The 25,187-nt window shown below is 39.6% G+C and overlaps 1 protein-coding gene across 2 annotated transcripts in view; it reads left to right on the plus strand.

Moving 5' to 3' along the window:
• LOC103479751 (guanine nucleotide exchange factor VAV3-like) overlaps window positions 1–24,944 on the plus strand; it is a 64,597-nt gene extending 39,653 nt beyond the window's left edge. Inside the window, exons 20-28 of one of the 2 annotated variants that reach the window (XM_008434379.3) lie at window positions 1,347–1,477; window positions 6,423–6,488; window positions 6,733–6,767; window positions 6,903–7,019; window positions 12,774–12,861; window positions 13,214–13,343; window positions 19,000–19,053; window positions 21,382–21,530; window positions 23,596–24,944. In XM_008434379.3, the coding sequence (XP_008432601.1) occupies window positions 1,347–1,477; window positions 6,423–6,488; window positions 6,733–6,767; window positions 6,903–7,019; window positions 12,774–12,861; window positions 13,214–13,343; window positions 19,000–19,053; window positions 21,382–21,530; window positions 23,596–23,637 (812 nt within the window). In that variant the 3' untranslated portion in view covers window positions 23,638–24,944. The remainder of the gene's footprint in view (window positions 1–1,346; window positions 1,478–6,422; window positions 6,489–6,732; window positions 6,768–6,902; window positions 7,020–12,773; window positions 12,862–13,213; window positions 13,344–18,999; window positions 19,054–21,381; window positions 21,531–23,595) is intronic. The other variant, XM_008434380.3, reaches the window with a different exon arrangement.
• The last annotated feature ends 243 nt before the right edge of the window (window positions 24,945–25,187 follow it).

The following is a 25,187-nucleotide window of genomic DNA, read 5'->3' on the forward strand; positions in this document are numbered from 1 at the left end:
ATAAATCAATTTCCATAAGGGGGTTTATGAGGAAGACAGCCGTGCTTATTGTTCTTATTAAAAACATGAATGCGAGCTATTCCATTCATCTGAGGTCACAGTCAGCTAATAGTTTCCTGAGGCTGGTTTGCAGGGGAGCGGGAGCTGGAAGGGTGATCTGTCTGAGGCGGGCTAGATGTGTGAGTCAGCGGAGAGTAAGTGGCTGTGTCTTTTAAGTTGGCAGGGGTGTTTAGTCTTTGCCTCAGCCCCATGCTTGTGGCTGTGTTGGCTCTGCCGTGCAGAGGAAAGATTGGTGCGCCACCTTTCAGGATTCAAAGAGATGGATTTCCTGTGACGGTAAATTGGTGCTTTTAGGGTGGAAACCTTTTAAGTGCTTCAGATCTTAAAAGACCTGGGAAAGAGTTGAGGATGAAACCAGTCAATTAAAAGCGACGGAATAATTTGCGCTGGAGAGAGAATAGAAAGAATTTAGTAAATGATCATCTCAATAGCTTTTGATATGTTATCTTTGTTCTGCTGAGTATCGATAGGCACAGTCAGTTACATTTTGCCTGATGCAAAATGTAACTGACTGTGCCAAAAGGTTTTGTATAAAAATGTTGAAGAGTTCTCCTTTTAGGGACGTCCTGACTGGGATTTTAGTTTTGGTCCAGATACAGATCCAAGTCATTTAAAAGTAACCATTTGCAGACCAGTGTCAGTCTGATGTTTCATCAAAACCTGCATTTAAAGTCCAGTAAAACAAAACACTGCATTTCATCAGTATAACTACTGAAACAGGCGGTTATAAGTGTTTGCTCCCTAACCCCCCCTCAGATACTGGGGATCTTGACAAAGGGGAAAAATACTGGCAGGCTGCCCATCTTCTCCTCATGGCCTGATTACTTACAGATTATTACAAGAAATCACTTTAGTAGAACCGGCTACTAAAGTAGCATGATTTGACCACTACTAAAGTAGCCGGTTCTACTGTGACGTATTTATTTAAGTAAATAAACACGTCACAATCCTGATCTAAAAAAATAAAAGTTTTTTAGATCAGGATCTCTTTAATGTTTTAGGATTTTTAAAATAATTTTCAGGACTTCTGAATTGCGAGGATTTCATACTTTGAAATATTCTGTAATATATCCTTTTTTTTTGTCTTTTTCAATAGTTTTTTTTAATCTTAGTAGTTCTCTTTATAATATGTACTAACTTACATTATTTGACTGGATTTTTTCTGATTTCGTGCAGAAAAGTAGCCTTTATTACTCATTGTGACATTCCTCTACTTTGCCTTCATATTACTCTGAACTAAAAGCAGAGAACGTGGAATCTGACTGTTTGTGCTTCCTGCCTGCCAGGTTTACCGAGGATGATTGTGATCAGAGACTACAGCGGCATCCCCAGCCCCCTGTGTGGGCCCCCACTAAGCATTCAGGCAGGGGATGTAATTGAGTTGATGTTTGCTGACCTGCACAGCTCCTGGTGGCAGGTGTGTGTCACAGTCTCCTCATTCCTGTTTCATGTCCACATCTGTGACTTTATGAAAAAATAATATGTTCAGACTCACTTGACTGGTAAGACACATGAAATGTCTTTCCACTAACACTGGTTTAAATGTGTTTTGCATTTTAACTCCATCGTTCCACTTTGAGACAAGCGAAATCGGTAGACTATTAGCAAGATGTCAACGTAGCAACTGCAATGGTTTATCTTTTGTGGCAGCTTTCTTCCTGATGAATTGCTGATTCTGTTTGTGGCTGTTCATCAGACTCTCTGTGCTGCCTTATGAGGTCAGCTACCATCAGAACTACCACATGAACTCCACTGGACTCCAGCCACCTTACAGATGGGATATCTGTCCTTTCTGTCACTGCTTAGATTGAATCAGAGCCATCGGATGATCTAACCAATTAGTGACTTCAGTTGATTAATTAGGTGACACGATGAAACTACAAACCCTTTACTCCGCCCCCAGGATGTTTTACTGCTTATTTGCCACTTTGTGCTCCGGCAAATTGTGCAAACCTCTCACGACGTCAGCCAGCAGTTCAGGGTCTTTGACCTTATCTATTTTTGAAAAGACAGAGTTATCTGTGGTCTGTTGGCAGCCTACCTCACTGCTTCCAGCTCTGTTTTATGGTGACATCAAAGCCTCATTCTCCTTCTGGTGCTGCTCCAATCAGAGCAACCTTTGCCAGCAGCCCGGCTGGGAGTGGGCAGTTAGCCCGATTTCTGATGCCCTATGATTCTCTCCGTTGTGTCACCGCACGAGTTGGAGGACGAGGACATGAGTGCCAGGAGACTTGTTGTAAGCTGGCTGAGTAGCAACCAGAATGTCATGCCCTAGAACTGATGGCACTGCATTGTTTGCTACCATGGCAACGGTGCATGCTGTAAGAGCATAATCGGAGCAATAAGGTGGTGAAACACATTTCTGCGTATACGCCTGCTGCATAATGATACCGGGAGCTGCCTAGCTAAAGGTTAGCAGTGGTAGATGTGTGTTTTTCTAGTCCCAGACAGACTTATTACCACAGACAATAATGGTTTTTTTATTTTTCTAAATATTTACTAATTAAATTTAGTCTTGCCACAAATTTTTAATCAGATTTAGGTCTGGACTTCAGCTGGGTGTCAGCCATTTGTCATAAATTGGTGTTGAGAAGGAGACAAGAGGTACGCAGGTGAAAGGAAACTGTCCTTATCAAAATCAAGAAAATTGTAGCTGTGGAGACAAAGACATAAACTGGAATTCCAAAGAGAATTCCTTCATAAATTCATAAATTCTCTTTGGAAATCAAGGGAGATAATTGCGGAGCCTTTGGCATGTTTGTGCAAAGCTGTGTCTTTGCCCTAACCAAAGGATCATGGGAGATTTAAGATAGAAATAATGAAACTATATAAACGCCTTCTTGTTTTAAAGGAAGGATGATTCTAGGGGGCTACTTGTAACTTCGGAGATAATAAATCATTTATCCAGCCATGAGTGAGCTCATGATGAGTCGCTGTATGACAGAGTTGCAGTGTTTCCCAGGGCCGCATGTTTAACAGCTGCACACAACTAATAACTCCACAAGATGGTAATCAGCTCTGGAAAGCAAATTTAAACAGTCTGCGGCTGAGAACGTTTAATGTGAAATTACACTTTGAGTAATATATAAAGTAAATTTTGTTCTCAATTCATTTCCTTATGAAGTTTTGTTGTGATTTTGAAACACGATTCAAACTGGGAAACCCGGCGTTCCAGTCCAGGCGCTTTCCCTGCTAAGTGTTTTTTACACCAGGACCTTTCAGTAGGACATCAGTGACATATGAAGTTCAGCATAGCCCACGGTGAAGCGCCTCTTCAGAAATACCAAAGGCAAGATGGGTTTGCCATAGGTCAGCTGGAGGAATTCTGTTACACAGGCTTGTTGAAAGTTTACAAAATTTGACACAGATGCACAATTTTGAACTAATTGGATCCAGCTCTGCTAAAACGTGTCTGTTGAGGATTGCATTTGAAAACTGTTCAATTTTAATAGCAGGTCGCAGCATTTTCAGATACTATTTGAGACAGCAACGGCATTTCAGGATTTGCCTTTGTCCTCCATCTATTCATGAATGCTAACACTTCTGTGGGGAAGATAAGATACTTTTATTAGTCTCCCATGGGAGAAATTTGTCTTGGAAGCAGGTGAAAAACTGCAATACAACAATAAAAGCTCACCCAAAAAGACAGTAACCATAAATAAATACATAAAACCAAAGATATGTAAATAGTGATAATTTCCAGCTGATGGAATTGTTCAGTCCAGAATGGTAACACTGGGATTGGCAAGCATGCATGTACACAGGCTTGTGCCAGTGTTTCATAAAATGAATTCACATAATTTAAAGATTGGTTGCTTTTACATATTTTTACATTAAAAAAATACACAGTTATTTAAAAAGCAAAAATCAATTTTGACAAAAACAATCAAAAATATGTCCATGTAGCCTGCAAATTCAAACTGCTTTATTTGGATCCCAGCTACTAGCAGTGGCAATGAACTAAAAAAAAGATTAATAAAACAAAAGATTTTATAAACACTTTCACGTAAACAAGTTGAAATGGTCTTATAGTTGCACACAATACGATTTTGGGGGAAAAAACACTGAATCTGAACAGAACCTTGTTTGTTTACAATGAAAACTCCACAGGGTGCCTTTAATCTTCAGCGTCCCCGGTGGCGCCAGAGGATGGAATTACAGAACACTGAGAATTCATATCCCCTGTTACCCAGAAGGCAATTATCCCCCATCCCCTGGCAGAACAATACAATCAATCACTGTAATTTCATTTGATCCTCTGGCTGCTGCCTGTTTATGCCAACAGAGTAATAAGTTTAATCTGTATCATACGCTTATCGAAAGCATAACAAATAGAGAAGGGCTCTCTTAAAAACCTTTGATGAAATGTTATTACACAGAATGAATCATAGAGATGGGTAAAGATTCGCTATCCAATTTAGTTACTGCCAGGGCTTGGATGGCTCCAAAAAGCATTTCATACCCTAATAAAGAGGAGTGAGGAGGGAAGCATAAACAGGGCAGGAAGCTGAATGAGAAGCTTAACGTGTCCCCACCACTTCTTGTCTTCTCATGTTTGCTCAATGGACTTCAAATTGACCTCGAATTTGAACTTGTAAGCCCGTATTATTAGGTTAATTCTGACAGATGTTCTTATTGTTTTCGAAAACATGAGACACATGTTAGTGGATTAAAGCTGTATTAGAAGCTAAACCTAACCTTAAAGTGGATATTTAAGTTTAGGTTTAGCATACTCCTGTTAAAATGCTAAGTTTGTTTGATTTAAAAAAAGGAAAAAAAATGACTAGAATTCATCTTAGAACTTTTAGTTTCACATTTTATAGTGACCTGTAACCTTTAAACTGAAAAACAAACAAAATGTAGCTAAAATAGGTGGCAGCATAAGTTTGCTCGCCCTGTTGAGTCAGCACAGGTCCTAATTTAGCTATATTTTCTATTACCACTTTGCAAAATCACTTAAAATCTGTTTTATGGGCTCCAGCCTTTTTCAGGGTTTTGGCCAGATTCACAGATCTGGACTCTGACCAGGTGATTACAAAACTGTAATCTTCTGTTAAAGCCATTCTTTTGATGATATGGATGTGTTCTTTGCATTGTTGTGATGAAAGATGAAGTTCCTTTTAATTTTGAGCTTTCTAGCACATACAGGTCAGAAGGTTTTTTTTTCCCCAAGTTGCTCACAACTATTTAAAATTATGACCCAAAATTTCAGCTTTGGTTTCTTCAGACATTGTAATTTTACATGTAAAAAAAAAAATTATAATAAGTCAAGCTCTTTTGGCTCCTCCCAGTGGTCCTACTGCCAAAAACACACCACTCCCAGTCAGAAACAACCAATCAGAGGAAGGGGGAAGGCCTTAGCACTGTCCATTTGTTCAAGCTACTCACACCTATCCCCTATGTAAGGCAATTTAAGCTCAACATTGCCAGTGTGCTGCAGCTCTGCTAATGACACAGAAACAACCTATAAATAGATAACGAAAAATCTCTCAGCAACGATTGGTTAAAGTTGTGAGATATCAACAGGAAAACTGTTGACATCTCAAGTTCTCGGCAGGCTCAGCTGTGGAGGGACGACTGTAGGGCAGGAGAGATCAAGGTGGAGTGACCTGTAAGGTGTGCTTGTTCAACTTTTCAGTCCATGGTTTTCTCAGAACTCATTATTGCAGCTCTAACACATTTTTCACAAGATGCCAAATGTCTTTGGAAGATGGCCGATTTGCCATCATACGTCATAAGCCCAGACTTATGATGATCACAAGGGGAGTTTGACTGTGGTGGCTAACTCTGAACACAGCAAGATCCTCAATTATGTGAGGGTGTGCAAACATTCCCTCTTGTTCTTCTGTTGAGTTGCACATTTTTAAAGGTGGAAAAGGCTCTTTAGCAGGTATGTTTTCTATGTGCTGTATTTGCATTAGAAATAGAGAGGTTAATTTTAACAGTAGGTTTTATTTGATGCAGACAAATGTTTCTGTTGTTTGTTTTAAAGAATTACAGATGAGCACATATAACTTGTGATTGCTTTGGGCAGGTTTCCTGAAAAGCAGCCGCGTGTCTCTGGCGTGAGCCCGCGCTCACACTATTTAGATATTAAAAGACTAGAATACGATCCATTATTTAGTGTTAAAACGAGGCTCTTGTTTTGATGCAGTACAAATCTAACTGCCGGCAGACTTTGAACCATAATTAACTCAGGCTGCAAATTAGATGCACTGCTTGTTGTGTGCTAATTGCTGAGGATTTACTGAACCGAGAGTGGGGGTAGGAGGGAGGGCTATAAAGGGGGGGCAAAAAAGAGGGAGAAAGTTCATCTTAACCCAGACAAATATAATGCGATTAACAAACGGCTGCCATTGCAGGGCAAAATTCTGGCGACAAGCAAGACTGGCTTCTTTCCAAGTGATGCTGTGAGGCCTTGCCCATGTGTAAGTGTTTGTATTTATCCAAATCAATAACAAAATCTAGTGTGATTACAACGCATTCAGTAGATAATGGCTGCTATTGACGTCTGAGCAATGAGATGTAGGACTTAGAATTGCCTTTTTTCACTGAAGAAGACTTATTTTAGCCCTCAGATGTGGCTTGAATATCACATTACCTGTAATGACCTCCACCCTTTGTATCGATCGCATTAAAACACAAAATAACCACAATTCCTCTCTCCGCCAGGTTCCAAAACCTGTCGATTATTCTTCCCAGCTTTGGTAAGAAAACAGAGATTGTGTATGATAACCATAATCCATTTCTGCACTATATTATTGATTGCTATCCATTGTTTTCATTGTTATGTCATGAATGGGCCGCGGTGTAAGTGCAGTAGTTGTTCATTGATTGCTCAGGTTTGCAGGGCTAATGGAGAGATACCAGGCTGAGGTGGAGCTCATCGACAGAGGGAACAGCACTTATCTGGTTCGACACCGGAGCAAAGACTGCAACGAATATGCCATCAGCATAAAGTGAGTATCGTGACGGCATTCTGAGTCTTCCACACTTCATTCAAAATGAATAGCAGAGCAGCAGAAGAGGATCATCCTGTGAAGATCATCTCAGTAAAACCTAATTATTGGATTGAATTAGATTAGATTGGAAACTTTATTAATCACTAGAATAACATGAGTTTATAACACAAAGCAGCACATACAGCTAACAACCTGATGTACAGAATTAAGAATGAATTTAGAACAATAAAATTCTAAATCTAAGCCTCGCATCTAAATGCGTTGATCAATACAGCAAACAGTTGTAGCTGTGTGGAAAGCAGTGCAGATGAAAACAGCACAGTGGTCTCCATCTCAGGCCCACTTCACAACAAACTCAGACCATTAGAATAAAAATCTGTGTTGGAGAAATCTTCATAGTTGCAACTAGAATGCAATATGCTCTCGGTTACTGGTAATGGAGCTTCAGGAGTTCCCTTACTCATTTTAGCATGTTGATGTGATGAAACTGTGGTCCTGTTGGTGTCGGCATATGTACGGGTCCTGGTTCAGAGTATCTAGATGGGGCTACAACTTCATCCCACCCACACACAGATGGTAGTGTTTCAATTAACGTAATGTTCTCGGGAAAGAGTTGCATAGATGAGCCATTAAAGGGAAATTCTATAGATCGTAAAGAAACATCTCATTACTGTGTTAGTGGCGGTGTGGAAGTAAGGCCAGGGATGGATGGAAGAAAAACCTTCTTAGTGATTAGTAAGAACCCAGTAGCATCGTGAATGCCTCCACATAATGAAATAGATCCAACCGATCCAAACGATGATTGAGATCCTGGAGACCGTGGAGCATTGTTCATATCTTGTGCAGAGACATCATTGAAAAAAGCTGGCTGCTTATCCGGGGTGTTGGTGTTACTAGCTTAATTGAGGGTGAAGCGGAGATAGTACATGACATAATACACATTTCTGTGCAAATTACCATCCCAAAATCCCAAAATGTCATCTGTTTCCCTGTGACATTTACCAGTGTTTGTCTGGACATCATTAAAACATGGATTCCACTTAGTAAAAATTCTTAAAACCAAACGTCTTAGCCAGGGTACAATCCTTACATTACATTTTTCTGAATAAAACTAAAGAAATTGCCACCTCAATAAAAGTAAACCACATTTTTCTCCTTCGAAAGGGCCTTTCATTGAATAAATATGAACGTTAATACTTACAGGTTACTGATTTCTTTGAATGTACGATGCGCCCCAAAACCAAAAATTACCAGGGGATCTTATTATCCTGCCATTCCAGGTCAGTCTAGCCTTTTGGATTTAGAAGCAGCAACAGTGGATAAATGAAAAAAGTTGACAAAGCCCAATTTGTTGTAGTCTCATACGAAAGCTTTTACAGAGCAGCAGGTCTTACGACTGCTCTACCTACAAAATAAGGTCCAAGAAAGAAGATTCAGTGAACCGCTACAGGATCCCTTCTGTCGCCCATTGTTCATTGATGTGTAGGAAGCAAAGGCGGTGGGATCCCGTAGATCCCATTATACAGTCATTAAATTGCTGTGAACTTTTACGCCGACTTTAATAGAAAGGTGGTAGATCACACAGTGGGCTGCTGCTTGCTTTTTGGGCTGTGCAGCTGTAGACCAGTAAGGACGCCCAGGCTGAGCTTTTTCCCCTCGCTCAAAGTGTCTTTGATGGACGGGCGAGTGTCAGAACTGGATGAAGCAATGGAACATCAGTGATCTGACCTGATGAATCGCCTTCTTCTTTTACATTGTGTGGAAAGCAGGAGAAAAGATGTCAAAGGAATGGACAGCAGGAAAATGGCAAACTGACAGAGGCACTATGTTAGGCTGAGTGATGATCACCTAGAAATATCTCACATTCTGGAGGATGTGGAGGTAGGAGGTGGGACGACATCTACATACGTGTAGATGTCGTCGAAATTTCTACCTGTATATTTTGACAAGTCCTACGTTGTTCTTACATTGCTGCACTCTCTCGACTTTATTTTTTTTCTGATGGTATCAAAAAACTGTGGCGATACTTTCAATCAACAGGGACAGGGGAAGATGGATGGAGCTTAAAATCAGAACAATCTTTAAATAAAATCATAAAACATAACAATGTTTCTATTTTTCTGGTCACTATGTTGTGACAGTATAACATGAGACAGTTAATCAATGAAAAAAATCAAACTCCTTTGCTTCCTCCCTGTGGTCCTACTACCATCTGCAGAAATACATCGGTCAGAAACAAAAAACAAATCAGCAATCAATCACGCTCATGTAAGCGCTGCTCACACTCTTCCCCCATGCAGTGAATGTGCATGTTAGTTAGCATGGCCTCTGGTGGCGGCAGATAAACAGTTCATCTTTAATGGTAAGTTGTTTTCCACCATTTGAACAGCTGCAGCAAACTTGTAATCCAGAGCAGCATGTACACAAGCGTGATTGACAATACTAAGACCCTCCTCCTGACTTTTATTGGTTGTTTCTGATTTGTAGTGGTATATTTCTGCAGATGGCAGTAGGACCCCTGGAAGAAGACAAAGGAGCTTGATTTTTTTCACAGATTATCTGTTTTTTGTTTTACTGTCACGTCAGTGACATTTTGAACAAATGTATAAAATACGGGCTGCACAGTGGCACAGTTGGTAGAGCTGTTGCCTTGCAGCAAGAAGGTTCTGGGTTCGATTCCCGGCCCCGGTCTTTCTGCATGGAGTTTGCATGTTCTCCCTGTGCATGCGTGGGTTTTCTCCGGGTACTCCGGTTTCCTCCCACAGTCCAAAAACATGATCCTCCCGCAGTCCAAAAACATGACTGTCAGGTTAATTGGCCTCTCCAAATTGTCCCTAGGTGTGAGTGTGTGTGTGCCTGGTTGTGTGTCCTGTGTGTCTCTGTGTTGCCCTGTGACAGACTGGCGACCTGTCCAGGGTGACCCCGCCTCTCGCCCGGAACATTAGCTGGAGAGGCACCAGCAACCCTCCAGACCCCACTAAGGGACAAGGGTGTAAAGAAAATGGATGGATGGATGTGTAAAATACATATTTTTATTAAATTTACCTACTGCAACTTTAAACCAGACTCTTCATAAAATCTGACTGAGCAAAAGCTGCCCTGGAAAAAAAAAAGGGTGGCATTTTCTTTGATCTGTAGATGTGCAAAGGTTTGACATTCTGCAGAAATATTTTCAGCTGCAGTTGGAGTGAGGGTCTGGCTCTAGAAAGTATAGAATCACTTGGTAGAACCATGCGTATGCTATACAGTATGTATTACACTGTAGTGTTGAAGAGTTTAAAAATAAGTTGCCTTTCACTCCCCAATTATTGCCTTGGTCTATCACATAAAATCACAAAATCATGGAGTAAGATGCGCATTTGAAATGTGGCTACTCTTTTACAGTTTTCATGTCAACATATGAGATTCTGATTTAGTGTAAACATGATTGTAGTTGGCTTAATTTATGCATACCGGGCAAATGTGACTTAGAGAAAAAGTGGAAATGGATTGTCGTTTCATTATCCGGCTATGCGTCTCAGACATAAGGAACACTCGATAGCTTTTGATGGCACCACTTGACGCACTTTTGTTACAACTCTTAGAAATGCATTTCAAAAGAGGGTTAACAATACCTTTGAATTGTAGATACCACGTACAATCCCACAAAGCCCCAATAAAAGGCTGCCTTATCTAGAAGCAAAGTGGCTTTTTGTCTCTCTTTTGAAAAGCAACTTTGTCTGTTTAACTAGTGAACATCTTTCAAGCCACATCAAAGCGTGTACGGTCTTTTAAAAGAAATAAAGGCCCACCGAGTCCTCCTGACCTGGCATGACAATTGTGTGAGATTATAACGACGGAAAGCGCGCTCTGAAATAGTGTTTGGATGTTAAGACTATTTAGCCAGTGACACACCATTCCAGCCCATTTATTTCTGGTCGGCTCGCGCAGTTACTCATTCCTTGCTTTGATCTAGTGGGCCAGTTTCTGAACAGTCCAATCCTAATTGCCCGTCTCAGTGCTTAAGATCATTATCAGGATGGCTGTTTGAGATAATGGAGCTTTACGCAGCAAGCTCTTACCGATCAACTAGAGCTGTTTAATGTCAAACTACACCACAAGTGGTTGGCCTATGAGCATATCTCTGTGTTCAATGTAGTTTCCAGCCCTGCGAGTATGAGAGAGAGACTCTGTTCAGAAAACATACCTTATATGTCTCAATGCGTTATACCACAACACATACTGGATAAATAATATATTACCCCTCATATATTTATAATGTATCAAGGAAAACACCAGACGTGATGGAACTCTTTTTAATGTTTTGTCCTAGATCTTACATGCCAGTCTGTTTCTCTTTGTTTCCCACTTTTTGGGTTTAGGCTGTCACCCTTTCCTTAAGTGAACGCATTTTGACTGTGTTCACTCTGAGTCTTGTACGTATGTTTCTCAGATAGCTTTTGTTATGATTTACAATATCTTTACTATTATTATTATTATTTATTTATTTTTTTACATAACGCTGTAAATAAGAAGTCCTTTAACATGTTTAACTGTGAACATTATTTACCATGTTGGTTCTAAGTAAAACATCAAACTAATAGAGGATATAAATGAAACATTATTGTAGTTTTAATCCTGGACTCTTTTTTTTTGTCTTAATGTATAAGAAGTTTTGCAAAAACCTTTTCACAGACGTACATCACAAAGGCAAAATAATAAGACATACATAAAGGCCTGTCTTTACGTATGAAATAAAAACACCTTCAGTTATTTCTTAGGAGTGTGTGCAGTCTGTGGGACGTTGGGACGATGTTCCAGAGCTTCAGAGCCACACAGGAAGCAAAGAAACACACACCTGGAAATACAGCACCAAATGAGATAGAAGAATGTTACCGTTCACTATACAGGAAGCAATTAGCTGCTGCAACTCCACTGTGTTGGTTCTTGCATTGTCCACAAATAATAAAATATGATTATGATAAAAAATTACTTAAGATCAACCATTTAATTTAGCTTGAACGTAGGAAACTGCTTCCCAACATTATTCTTTAAATCTTAGAAAACCACTTTTACTTCTTAGAGACAAGAAAGGGAAAAAAGGAGAGTTTGATGATCATGAACTTAATCTATTAAGAGAAACAGAAGACAAACACCAGCATGCATCTACCAAGCATCTTCCCACGGCTGTAAAAGACGTGATCACACTGCTCAACACGCCATTTCTGCTCCTGGCTGTTGGATTGTTTACAAGGCTGTGACTAAGTAATTGCATTACATTAATTTGTTGGGTTTTTTTTGTGACAAATGTGTTATAATAAAAACATATTCTATACTGTGGTGATGAATGCCAAATAAATAAACATTATTAATTGAACTGTAAGAAATTGCTTTGTAATCCAGCAAGGTAAAAATGTATTCACTTCTTAGAATATGCTTTTTGTGTAATTGGTTTATTACGTAGAGTTTTGTTAATACCTCCTAAATGGCATAAAGTCTTAAGAATAAAGTACCAGTTTCTAAATAATACATTAAAAATATAGCTTAAAATACATAAATACTAGGCATAATTGATGAGGTCTATGACACTTTACGTATTTATTCAAAGAAAAAAAACTTTTTTCTATTCAGTTTGTTATGGAAACATACTTTCTTGCATGACAACCAACTAATCTCTCAGACGGCCAATCTTTATGGTTCACCTTAGAGACCAAACGGAGGTAAAAGCATGTATAGTTGATTATCAGTCCATGTCCTTTTCACCCTCCACAGGTTCAACGATAAAGTCAAGCACATTAAGATTCTGACCAAGGACGGATGCTTTTACATCGCTGAGAGCCGCCTGTTCAAGACTGTGCTGGTAACGGCTTTGACTTTGTATGGATTTTTATTTTTTTTATTTGGTCCCACAGAACTCTGTAGCATTAATTGACGATACCTTTGCTGCTCAGTTGAGATATATGAACTTTTTTTTTTTTTAATTTACCTTTTTGTATTCATGTTGGAAAATGAGCCGCTAAAATATGTAATTAGCAAATACTTGCAGCACCTGCAAGTCATAAGATTTTCCATAAAAAAATATAAATATATGATCATGAGTTAACATCAAGATATGTCAAAATAAAAGGTGCAGTACCTAAATTTTGGTGCAAATATAACCCAGACTCAGCCCATGTTTCGCTGAAGTATTTTCTTGTGCTCGTCTCACACAGGACTTGGTGGAGTACTATAAACAACACTCACTGAAAGAGGGATTCAGCAGCCTTGACACCACTCTGCAGGTTCCTTACCGAGAACTGTCCAATGGAAACATGCCTAAGGCCATTACCAAGGTTGGCAACGGTGAGTCTGCTTCACAAACATCCAGGTTTCTTCCCTGACACTTTCTGCTTGATAGGTGGAAACGCTACATGCTCAGATCATGTCTTGAGCCGGTTATATATGAAAGACATTCTAAGGAAAGCTTTTGTTTTCGACCTGCTTCCAAGACCAGCATTTGTGGCTTTTGCTATAAAAAAAAGAGATCAGATAAGAAGGAAAAAGGTGATTTTTGTTCTTTTTTTTTTTTGGAAGGCTGCTTACCTGCCAACTGTGTATAACAGGCACAGTCTGTGCTGAATCCTTTCTATGTTATCACATAAAATAAATAGTAGAAGTTGTTTTATGAAACATTTTGCTCAGATCTCACCCAACAATCTTAACGTTTTGCTTCAATCAAACCGTTTCGCTCTTGGGAAGATGAGATAATATCTGTCATAATGTGTAACACACTCTAACTTATAAAGTAATGATTCTGTCATGAATAGCACTCTGGCTGAACCCTTTCTGCTGTGTCCCCCACGCGTCCTGCCCTACTTAGACTCCCCATTTTTTCAGATTAAGACAAGCCTGCTCACCTTTTGATGAGTTAAGTTTTAAAATCTGATATGTCAACTAATTTGTCCAGCTCTGGCCATGTTTTTGAGCAAGATAATATCAAATTGGATCCAGAGTACTTAAAATTATGACTTCCCTTTAATAGATTTCAAATTTATTCTCTTGAGTAACCTTTTTTATTTTCAATTTTAGCAGCGTAGACTAAAAAGAGAGTAAAATTCATAAAATTCCTTTAATTTAGCTTTGGATCAATGGGAAGATTAAATATCTCACCATTATAAAGTTGTTGATTTCAGTTCAGCTGTCATGTCAATGTTCCCTTAAGCAAGGCATTTAACCCCAGCTTGCCTACTGAACTGCATTTTGCTGAGTGAATATTGTGAGTCTGGTTGAGTGAATGTTATTCTAAGTTGAAGCACTTTGAGTGTTCAATATGAGTAGAAAAATGCTCCACCAGATCAATCCATTTATAAAACATTCAGCAGATGAAATACACTGGGAACACTGCGCATTCTTTTCCAAATCAGAGAACGAAGAAACAATTATCAAATTTGTTCTTACTTTGGAAAAAGTGAAGAAAAGTGAGTTCTGGGGTGTTCAAAAAATTTGTAGTGTCTGTATTTTTCATAAAACCTCAAACATTTACTGTATAAATGAAAAAATAGCTTTCTAAGATCTATTTGTACTCCATACATTTGTTGCTTGGAGTTCACCAATTTCTGAAAACTATGAACAAATATAGTTTTCTGCATCCATAACTCTAGATTTCTTGGTTTTGTCTAAGAAACTGTATGTTTGGTTTTCTTTTGTATTCAGATTTGGGGATTGTACCCCCTAACCTTATTTTGGTCTGGAACAATGATTCTACACACTTACTGGCGTGGTTGGGGTCATTGTCCTGTAACAAAAAAGAATTTCAGTTGCCTTATGTTGCCTTCAACATAAGGCAACATGACCTCTTCAAGTTGTTGATGCATTCAAAGTGACCCATCATCTTTGGTATGTGGTAAATTGCCCTGACACACCGGTGTGAAAAACATCCCCTGTCACAAGTGGTGGGTTCGAGAGGACACAAATTCAGACAAGGAGGGGAGCAAAAACTGAAAGCTTTAATAATTCACACAGAACTTAAAGAAATCCAAGGGACAAAGTCTAAAAAAAGTCCAAAAGGAAACATGAAGCAAACATATCCAAGAACTGAGAAGAGAAACCTGGAGCATGGAGGGTTGACAATCGAGCAACCAGAGTGAGAGCAGCTAAAAGAGAAAAACAGATAACAGAGGGGATACAAATGCTATGAATGGCAGAACATAAAATAAACAGACAGAGACCCGAAACTAGAAAACAATACGAAAACAGAACACAACTTCACAAGAAAGAGCCCAAAGCCAATAGGAGAAAGGAAAACTCAGCAGGAAAAGAACACAGAAATATCCAGAATAAATCAGGAAGCTACAAATCAGAAACTCTGGACTACATCTCTAGATGCATGAAACTTAAGTGTGTAAAATAATAGAAAGTTTGACATATCATTATGCCTCAGCCACCATGCTTCATAGTGTACTCTGGATTAAATTTAGTGTTTAGGTGCCATCTGGCAGACAGTGTGTCAATAAAAAGTCGCACTGTTTCTCTTTAGTCCAGTTAATGTGTTCTTTGAGGATTTGTAACCCATTTAGAAAGTCATTTTAAAAGATGGGACCATTGGAGGGTTTCTTCTTTTATATATGCATCTAATTGCTACCATACTCACTGGCAGGGTTTGAGTTGGAACTGTACTAATGCCCAGGTACGTTTATCTGTGTTAGCTTCTATAACTCCTCACTCTAGCCAGTTCTCCCTACTAAGTGTCTCTTTGAGTAGATTTTATTTTAGCAAGCATTTCAGTGAAAGCACTCAGCAAAGGTTCTAAACCATTCCTAAGAATAAAATTGGTCTTGATAAATATTCCTTTCAAGTTTCTGGAGATTCTCAAAGTTTCTCTTTCAAGTTGGGCCTCAGGATTGTTTTGTTTGTTTCCTAAAATTTGTGAAGTTCATCTGTGACCTATTGAGGCAGAAGAGTTTGCAAAACTACAAATTATTGATACGTTCTAAAAAGAAAATATCAAAAAGGAAAAAAAAAACAGAACATAATGTCTTGGTTTCAAAGAGCTAGTACCTCTACAATCCTGACTCAGACGCTCTATCTGGTGGATAGGCTAATAAATAGAAGTAAAATAACAGCCTACCATTTTCTGTGCTACTTTATGTTTCCTTTCCTATTTTTTTTTTAATTAAAGTATGCCATTTTTCTGAACAATGTTTGAAACAACCCAATTTTACTCAATTTCAGAGAATGATAACCAACACGTTACAGTGCTGCCTCACCTGTTTGCTGCATGAAAGCTCACGAATGACCTCACTGAATGCCAGCTGGATTTACTCATTACCTGTTACTCTACTACACCTGAGCAGTGGTCGGACTCTCCCTTCATCAAAAACTAATCCAACACTTATACATTGTAATTTCTACCAAAAAAAGCAATCAATCTGGTTTGTCTTGGACTGCTATTATTTCAACATTTCTTTGTTTCTGCTGCCGTTTTCTTTGTTAAAAGAGAGATGCATATGGGAGTAAGGTGATATAGAAAATAAGGGACTGAGCTAAAAACAACAGAGAGATTGGGAAGCTTACTGACGGATAAATAAAACGGAGCCTGAGCAGCTCACCAGTCTTGGCAGGGAGGTCCCAGTTAGGGCTAAAGCGCCTTAGGCAACCACCAAGAGCCTGCTACTCCAAAACGTCACACTCCGAACTCTGCTTAGCTGCGAGATGGCTTCACAATCTTACTGACAGGACATGACATTTCACTTGGGCTGGCTCCAGCAACGGGGGGAGAAAAAAAAACATTGTGACAGCCGCCTGCTGACATACACCTGGGGGAATACCCCGGGTCCAACGGAGGGACCACAGCGGCTTCCGCAAAACTGGGAAAAGTTTGCAAATGTGATCTAATCTAGATGAGCGGGAGGCAGCTGGAGGTAAACTGTCTTAACTTAAAGAGAGACGCGTGTGTAAACAACCAGCAGCCAGGGCGAGCAGATGAGCGCTGGAACAAAGTCAGAGTTGGGCCTTTGTGTCTGTTTGGGTGTAAAATTCTGCTGCATCCTTGTCCCTCTGCTTCTTTTGGCGGAGTCGGTCTCAGAGCGCGTGGAGCTTCAAAGCGTCTCTGTAAGAGGTGCTTTTGTGTTCTGCTGCCACTCACAGCACTACGTTCTCTCATGAAACCTTGACAGAGCCACGGCTGCCTCTGTGCTTTGCGGGGTGGATTATTATTGCCTTAAGTCGTCCACCCCCGTCGACGCACCAGTGTGGGCACTGTATTCTCTGTCAGGTAAACAGCAACAGCCTCTGTGGAGAGATAGATGTCATGCAAAAAGCAAAATGATAATATTTTTTTTTTTTAAAAACACGTTTGAATCTCAAAACAAGGTGCTGCATAGCAATGAATAGAGAAAAATGTGTGACTGAGCAAACGCACACAAAGATTCTGAACTACAGAAACGCTATAAGTTTATTAAGAAATGTTGTTGGGAAATCCCCTTCTAAACGTTTTAATTGTGACTGACTTGGTGCTTGTCGTTGTCTGTGTGTGTTAATGCTGGGACCAGAAAATGATTTACTGTGTGATGATAATTAAATATCTGCTTGGAAAATCTTTAAGAGATGACTAATAGTGTTTTCTGGTTGTATTTCTTTGATGAAAATCTTAAAGCCGGTACGCCTGCAGTAAATCGATTCTTTAAATAAGTTGGAATGACACATTTACCAGGTTTGAGATTTGATTTAATTTAATAATAAAATTGACAGATTTTATTATATAATAAATCTGCATAATCTGCATGCAGGCTAAAATGTTTTGTTTTAGGTTTCACCTTCTTCAACACGTTTGCTGTGTTGATTTGAATTTTTTCAACATTGATTTTCTTCTTTCCAGTCTTAGTCAACCCACATTCTTTCACCTGAGCTGTGAATCTCTGCAGCTCCTCCAGAGTCACCATGGACCTCTTGGCTGCTTTTCTGATTAGAGCTATGTGGATTGGTTTTAAGCTGATGACCTGAACAGAGCTCTGTGAGATGCTCAAAACTTGAAATATTGTTTTGAGCCCCAAATATTGTATTGGGGCGACTCTGGCTGTGTGGGTGGAGTAGTCGTCTTGCGATCAGAAGTTTGTAGGTTTGATTCCAGCGTCCTCCTGCCACATGTCAATGTGCCCCTGGGCAAGGCACTTAACTCCAAATTGCCTACCGATCTGTGTATTGGTGTATAAATGTGTGAGCGTTTGTGAGTGCAAATGGGTGAATGTGACTCTAGTGTAAAGCGCTTTGAGTGGTCAAAATGATTGGATAAAGCGCTATATAAGTTCAGTCCATTTACCATTTCAGAACCTAACCATGATTTAAACTTCTCCACAACTTTCTTCCTGACCTGTCTGGTTTGCTTTTTGGTGATTTTGGCTCATTAATTTTCACTAACAAACCTCTGAGAGCTTCACAAAGCAGCCGGATTTAAAAAACCTGTCTGAGTTTTTAATCATGTCCTAGTCAAACCACCAATCTCGACCACGTTCATTTGGTTCTGCTCACCTGGATTGAAGCTGAAACGATTGCTGATGCCATCAGATTATCAAGATCTCCTAATCCCCAATAATTTAATATTCCTGTAACGGCTATCCATGAATCTTTCGATATGTTTTATTTTTTGTTACACTGACGTAGCCTTGTCAAATTATTGGTCTCTCTGCCACTTACTGTTATGTCTCTGCTTAATGCCGATACTACAATGAATGAGATGTGCCTCGTAAAGTGACAGTTTTGTCTGATTCCTTCACTGTTTTGCTCATTTCTCTCACAGCACTTCAGCAGTATTTTCTTTTTCCTTGTATTTTTGACTTTGACAACTTTTCTGCTTTCTCCTCTCCGCTCCGCCATCTCACACACACTCTTTCTGTCAAACTTCTGTTTACTTTGCTTATGTTTTCTCTCTTTGCTCCCACTACGGACTGAACCTCCCGCCCCCCCTTACCCACCTCCCATTTCCCTCACTTCCTCCTCCATCTTTTGCTATGTTTCTCTGTAGTTCCTTCTGGCGGCTGCGGCTTTGTTCCTCCCTCCTTCTCGCCTTTCTGGTCAGGTACAGGTGCAGCTTTTCTGCTCTTCTTTGTCTCTTTTGAGCTGCATGCTTGTATTTCAGAGTTCTTGAAGCATAACTGTCTTCATTTATGACATTTTAAGTAAGATATAGATACATCTGAATGAAGTAGAACGGTTCATTTCTGCCAAAAAGTGTATTTATTTCAGTAATTCAGATAAAAGTAATAAGATTAATCACACACGCTGTGATACATTTGAAACTTAATCAGACATTTTTAAACTGACACTAATGAGGGTGACAGTTGCAGACAGCATGCTGTATGCAAACATATGAGTGGAAAGTTTAGTGCTACAAAGAACTGTGGCAGAAAGAGGTGCACAAGCAATAACTTCAGCCTTAAAACAAAGCCAATTTAATAATTTACTGAAGATTCACAAAGTATGAACTGCGGCTTGAGTTTGTGCTTCCAGAGCCACCGCACACACAGGTACCCAGGAAACGGCCTGCAAGTGTTGCATTCCTGCCGTTAAGCCACTCTTGAACCAAAGATGACAGTTTTCTGTCTCCACAGTCTGGAACTTTGTTTTCTAAATTAAACACAATGTCTGTTTCATCTGAAAAGATGCCGTGAGACTCCTAAGCAGAAAGATGCTTCAGACGCTGCCTCTGGTTCAGGGATGGCTTAACGCAAGGAGGGGCAGAGTTGCAGGCCAAACTCTGGATACATGTGAGAGGTGGCTACAGTTATCCCTCTTGCTTGTGATTTTTTTTTCTACCACACTTTGTCCTTCCACTCAACTTTCCATTGACATGCTTGGATACAACACAAAGTAAAAAAGAAGTGTTCAAGCAGGGATCTTATGCAGCTTGTCCTCCTTGTGGAGGGAGATTGTGTAGGTCATATAACATTTCTGTCTTAAAAAATGTTTTTGGTCTTATAATATATTAAACTTTCTGAGAAATTACGTTTTGGGTTTTTAGAAATTCATTCTTAAAATATCTCACTTTGGATGTAATGCATTTTGTTATGTAATTTCACTTTTTTTCGTTGAATCACTGAAATAAATTCACTTTTTAGTAATGTTTTATTGATAGTAGGATACATCACCATGTTTTCCATTGGTGTTACGACTCTATAATGTCCCATAACGACAAATCAGAACATAACTTGGCGATTTAAATTTATGGCAGGCGTTACTGTCCTATCTCCAGTTTGTTTCAGAGTTACTTTAAAGTGGCAAAAAGAAATGCAATTACATGATTGCACTTTTACTGGTAATCGGTCCAAGATATGGGTAACACTTTATTTGAAGGGGGGTGAATAAGACTATCATGACACTTTCATAAACATGACATGACATAACTGTTTAAACTTTACCTTTAATAACATAAAGTTACCTAATTTTTAAAGTGCAATCAGTAATACTTTTAGAACAAATTTATATCAGTAATGATTTCTTGGTTAATGTCAAGTTGTCATAACAAAGACATTTTGAATAATGTCAATTTTGTATTAAAAGTGTCATAATTTACCGAACGACGCTTTAAGACAACAGTCATAAATATTCATGAAGGCTTACTTATGTTCATGGCAGGTGTTATGTTATGAACATGAATGTGTCATGTCAGTCTTATTCGCCCCTCTTCAAATAAAGTGTTACCAAGATGGGTTGAAAATGAAAATTGGTAGAATTTTACTGAAATGTCAGGTTTGGTCAAAAGAGTCCAGAAATAGTGAAGAAACGCTCAGTGCATGCAATTTGCTGCTCTGACGTAAATGCACGGCAATACCGAACATATTATCATGTACTCAACCACGTAACAAATACGATTTGTTACGTGGTTGAGTACAAATCCTGTACAGGTGCATATTTATTTGATGGTAAGAGCTCCTGTCATCGTACATTGTGCCTCTGTGTGCACTCTGGAGCGGATACGCTCCTTTCGTCCGGCGTATCTTCACAGCTGTCATCTGTATTTTCTCTGATAAGGCAGACAAACCTTCCCATACCCGTGTTCACAAGTGACACGAGGCCTGACCTGCACGTGTAAGGAGGAATGTTGTTTATCCTGATAAGGGAGGGCGCATTACGTGAACTGACTTCAGGATTAACTTTTATTAAGTTCAACACAATACCACAATAACCATGACCTCTGACCTTTACTGAGCCCCATCCTGATGGACTGGTGAAGATGTCTCCATGCATACCAGGCAACCAGAAGTTATCTTGTAGTTTTTATTTACTTCAGCTCGAGTCTATCTGGATTACAAACATTTGAACTATTTTTGGATTACTATGAAAGTGAAAAGGGTTCATTTTTGTCAGTGAATCGCAATAAAAATAACAGGATCTTTCCATGTCTCAGTTATTTCTCCCAGGATAGTCGGTATTGCAGTGGCACGTTACGACTTCAGCTCCAGAGACACGCGGGAGCTCTCTCTGCAGCAGGGAGACATGATCAGGATCTACACCAAGATGACCAACGGCTGGTGGAGGGGAGAGGTTGATGGCAAGGTCAGCTGCCGCTGCTTTTGATTAAACGGTCTGAATTTAGGCTGTTTCATATTGTTTTCTTTATTTTATTTTTGTTGCTAGACAAAGGAAAAGATTCTAAAAAAAAATCTTGAGTCATTTTATTTTTATTTTTTTCATCTTACGTCATCTTATAAGTGAAATGTAATGGGACCATTCTTGAGTGAGATAACGACAAAAGCATTCTCTTCAACATAACCAGAGTAGGAAGCTCAGCTAATTTGTACATCTGATTTCATCACTATTATTAGCAACATTGGAAGTATAAGCATGCTCTCTGGTTGGACTACAAATGTTACTTTCTTCACAAGAAAATGTTTGTAAAAGAGTAAAACAATCCGTTTTCTCACTAATAGCCTAAGGGCACAGCGCTGCCTCGCTCTCATGGCACGCTGCTGCTCAACTTGAAGTCTAAAAATGCGTCACAAGATATTTATTTTTCTTCAACAGTACAAGATCATTTCATAATGATTAACAGCTACGCATGGGTATTATTTTAAAAGAGAAATTTACACCCCAGTTTCAAATTGAGATGAAAAACACACGCTGTGCTCTGAGATGGTGATACCATCAGGATTAACAACACTGCTATAAAAACGATTTGCCTCTTACAGATTTCTTCTGTTTTGTACACACAAAAAAAAACACAGTTTGAAATGATAAGTTCATTTATTAACAGGAAAAGATTATCAAAATCAACCTGGCCCAATGTGAAAAAGTAATTGCCCCTTAATCCTAATACAAAGTTGCTGCACCACCCTTGGTGACAATTGCCATTTAGCGTCAAATTAGTTTTTATTTTTATATTTCTGTGGAGGAATTTGGGCATGCTTATCTTTTTAGAATTGTTTTAATTTAGCCATAATGAAGGGTTTTGGAGAATAAGCAGCCATGTTTTCTGCGATGATATTTGCCCTTTCTCCTAAAGTGAAGCTTTGTATGGAAGCACATAAAACACATAAAAGGGCAAAACGTGGCAGATGTGAAATAACCAATTAATAAAAACTTCCACATTATTAGTGTGGTTACAGTACAAAAAGGAAGAGTGGGTCTGTGCAACTTGGTCGTCTTTGTTATCCGATTCATCAAAAACTCTGCATATGTCTGGTAGGCGCAGACAAAACAACTAAAATAACTAAGTTTAGCAAGATATGGATGTTAATGTGGACAGGGGCTTAATATCCGTTCATTTCAAAAACCCTATAGACATAACAAAAATATGCGAAGCATTGATGACTAAACACAGTCGTGACTGATGTCTCAAATCATCTCAGTTTAAGATTTCATTGTATTCCAATTCCTAAATCTAACCCTAGAATAAAATAGATCCAGTCTGTTCCCATATGTTCAATCCAGGTATTTGGTTGTTTTCCTCTCATTAGCTCCCTCTCTTCCGACATCATTCCTGATCACGTTCACTGCTGCTAATGTCTGTTGTGAATGATCTGATAATGTCTGAACAGTGGTAAAACCTCTCAGAAGTGGACTGGGACTCTGCATTAGTGGATCATTAGTGGACTCCCCTCGAGGAGCGGATGTGTCTGGACAGATCCCAGTTTAAGAAAATCTCCCACAATGCAGTGTGAACAGCAAAATCAGTGCCTGGAGAGTGTCCAACAGGAAACGCTGAGGGGGGCATTCTGATCAAATGCCCCAGCCACCTCCACTGAGTCCTTTTGATTTGGACAAGCAGTGGCTCTATTTTGTGGAAGAACTGAGTGTGTGTAAGTTCAAGTGAGCAGTGATGTCACACTGGATGTTTGTCGCCTTGCTCTGTGACGTGCTAATTTGCACAAAATTGGGGAAAATGTGAACTGATCGCTCGGAGCGAATTTTAATACCAGCTGTGAATGATCACTGTGAAGCCTGTCTACTTACATTACTGCCTAAGTAGGAGTCCTGTCAGCTCTGATTTAGTTATTCCAAAAATAATAACTGTGTTTTTCTGCGAGATTTATAACATAAAAAGATCGAATTGTCAAGATTCTTTTTGATGTGTGCCACTTCGACCTGGTGCCTGATTCTTTTCTGTTCTGCTGTTTCTCAGGTGGGCTGGTTCCCCTCAACTTACGTGGACGAAGAAGACTAACTGCATTCGACGATAAGCGAAAGTTGGCGACGTGCAACGACGGCCACCCTCCGTACCTTTACTCAGGTCTTTCCCGGATAAAACCGGGACATGGGATGAAGCGGCACTACCCTTTAAGATCTTCTCCTGGTCGCTGGTAGACTCTCACTTGAGAAGGAGGAGGAGGAGGAGGTTGGCAAAATGGAGATTCCAGAGATGTCATGCAGTGTTGTGGTTCTGTCTGCCCTCTCTGTTCCCTCTCACCTTCTCCTATTATTGATCACTGCTTTGGCTGTGGTAATACCTGCCTTTGCTGTCATCATGTTTCGACACCTGGAAGGCTCAGTCGTCTAGCCGAAGCGCAGATCCTGCTGACAGTGCACCTCCCAGGTACTCCCCACCCCCCAGGGATGAACTCAGCTGCTGAGGAGCTTTGACCGTGGCAGGAACACAGGAGTCCTCACTGCTTCTCTTTTCGTTTGTGTTCAGCTTTTCTTTTTTTTTTTCCCTTCTCCAAACTTAAAAAAAAAACTGGACAGATTTGAAGTTTCGTTTGTTGCTATCTCGGACTCTTTAACAAAGAATTATGAAATGTTTCAGTATTATGGCTTGTTAGACTCTGTTTGACATGAAGAGGAAGGAGGCCTGTTTGAGGGGAAAAAAACTTCATAAAAAGGATACATTTCCACCAGACTATGGGGCCAAAATTTCTGTTCTAATAATTCCTTTTTGTTTAGAACAGTTTAAATGGTTTACACCTAGGTAGCTTCTGTTTAAACCCGTGCAGCTCTACATGATGTTTTTTCAGTCAGTCACACATTCACACACCAGCAATGCGCACGGTCGCCATTTTCAGGAACAGAATTTTAAATCCACTCCAAGGACAATTGCACCTGTCGAAGGAATAGCGAACGATTGCACTCACACATGAGATTCCTCTCATATGTCACTTCTGACATGTGAGAGGACGGTGCTTTAAAAGATACCTTTTAACATGCATTTATTAATGAAAACTTCTATCCACAAATCCAATCAAAGACAAAACAATGCAGGATAAGTGGGTGATGTAATTAGTGGTACAATCTCATACCTCACCGTGAGCATTCACTGTGGAAACCTGAGAGTCCTTTGCATTCCAAAGATTTTAGTGTTTACCTCAACTCTTCTTACTTTGAAAATGAGTGATTCAAGGGTGATGTAACAGCTGTTCACTGTGGAGCGAAGTAGCACAAGGGCGTCAAAGTGATGAATTTTCCTTCAAACGCCAACGACCCGCTAACCATGTGTGTGACATCAATATTTAATAAAAGCTTTCCATTCAAATTGTACTTTTTAAATTTTGATTGGCAATTCTTTTCTCCTTTTAAGACAAATGTGATATTGCATTAACAATGCCACTGCGGTTGCATCACAAACCCCAGCTGGGTTGGAGACGGTTGTGGAGGAGCAGGCAGAGAACTGGCGGTTCTCAAATGCGGCTAAACAAGCAGAAGAGACAGACACCTGAAAGCAATTATGCTGCGTGGAGGATGGTGCTGCAAAGTCTTGTTTACTTACTAATTTCTGGAAGT

Source organism: Poecilia reticulata, chromosome 17 (genome assembly GCF_904066995.2).
Source record: "Poecilia reticulata chromosome 17, P_reticulata-male-v2, whole genome shotgun sequence".
Classification (NCBI taxonomy): domain Eukaryota; kingdom Metazoa; phylum Chordata; class Actinopteri; order Cyprinodontiformes; family Poeciliidae; genus Poecilia; species Poecilia reticulata.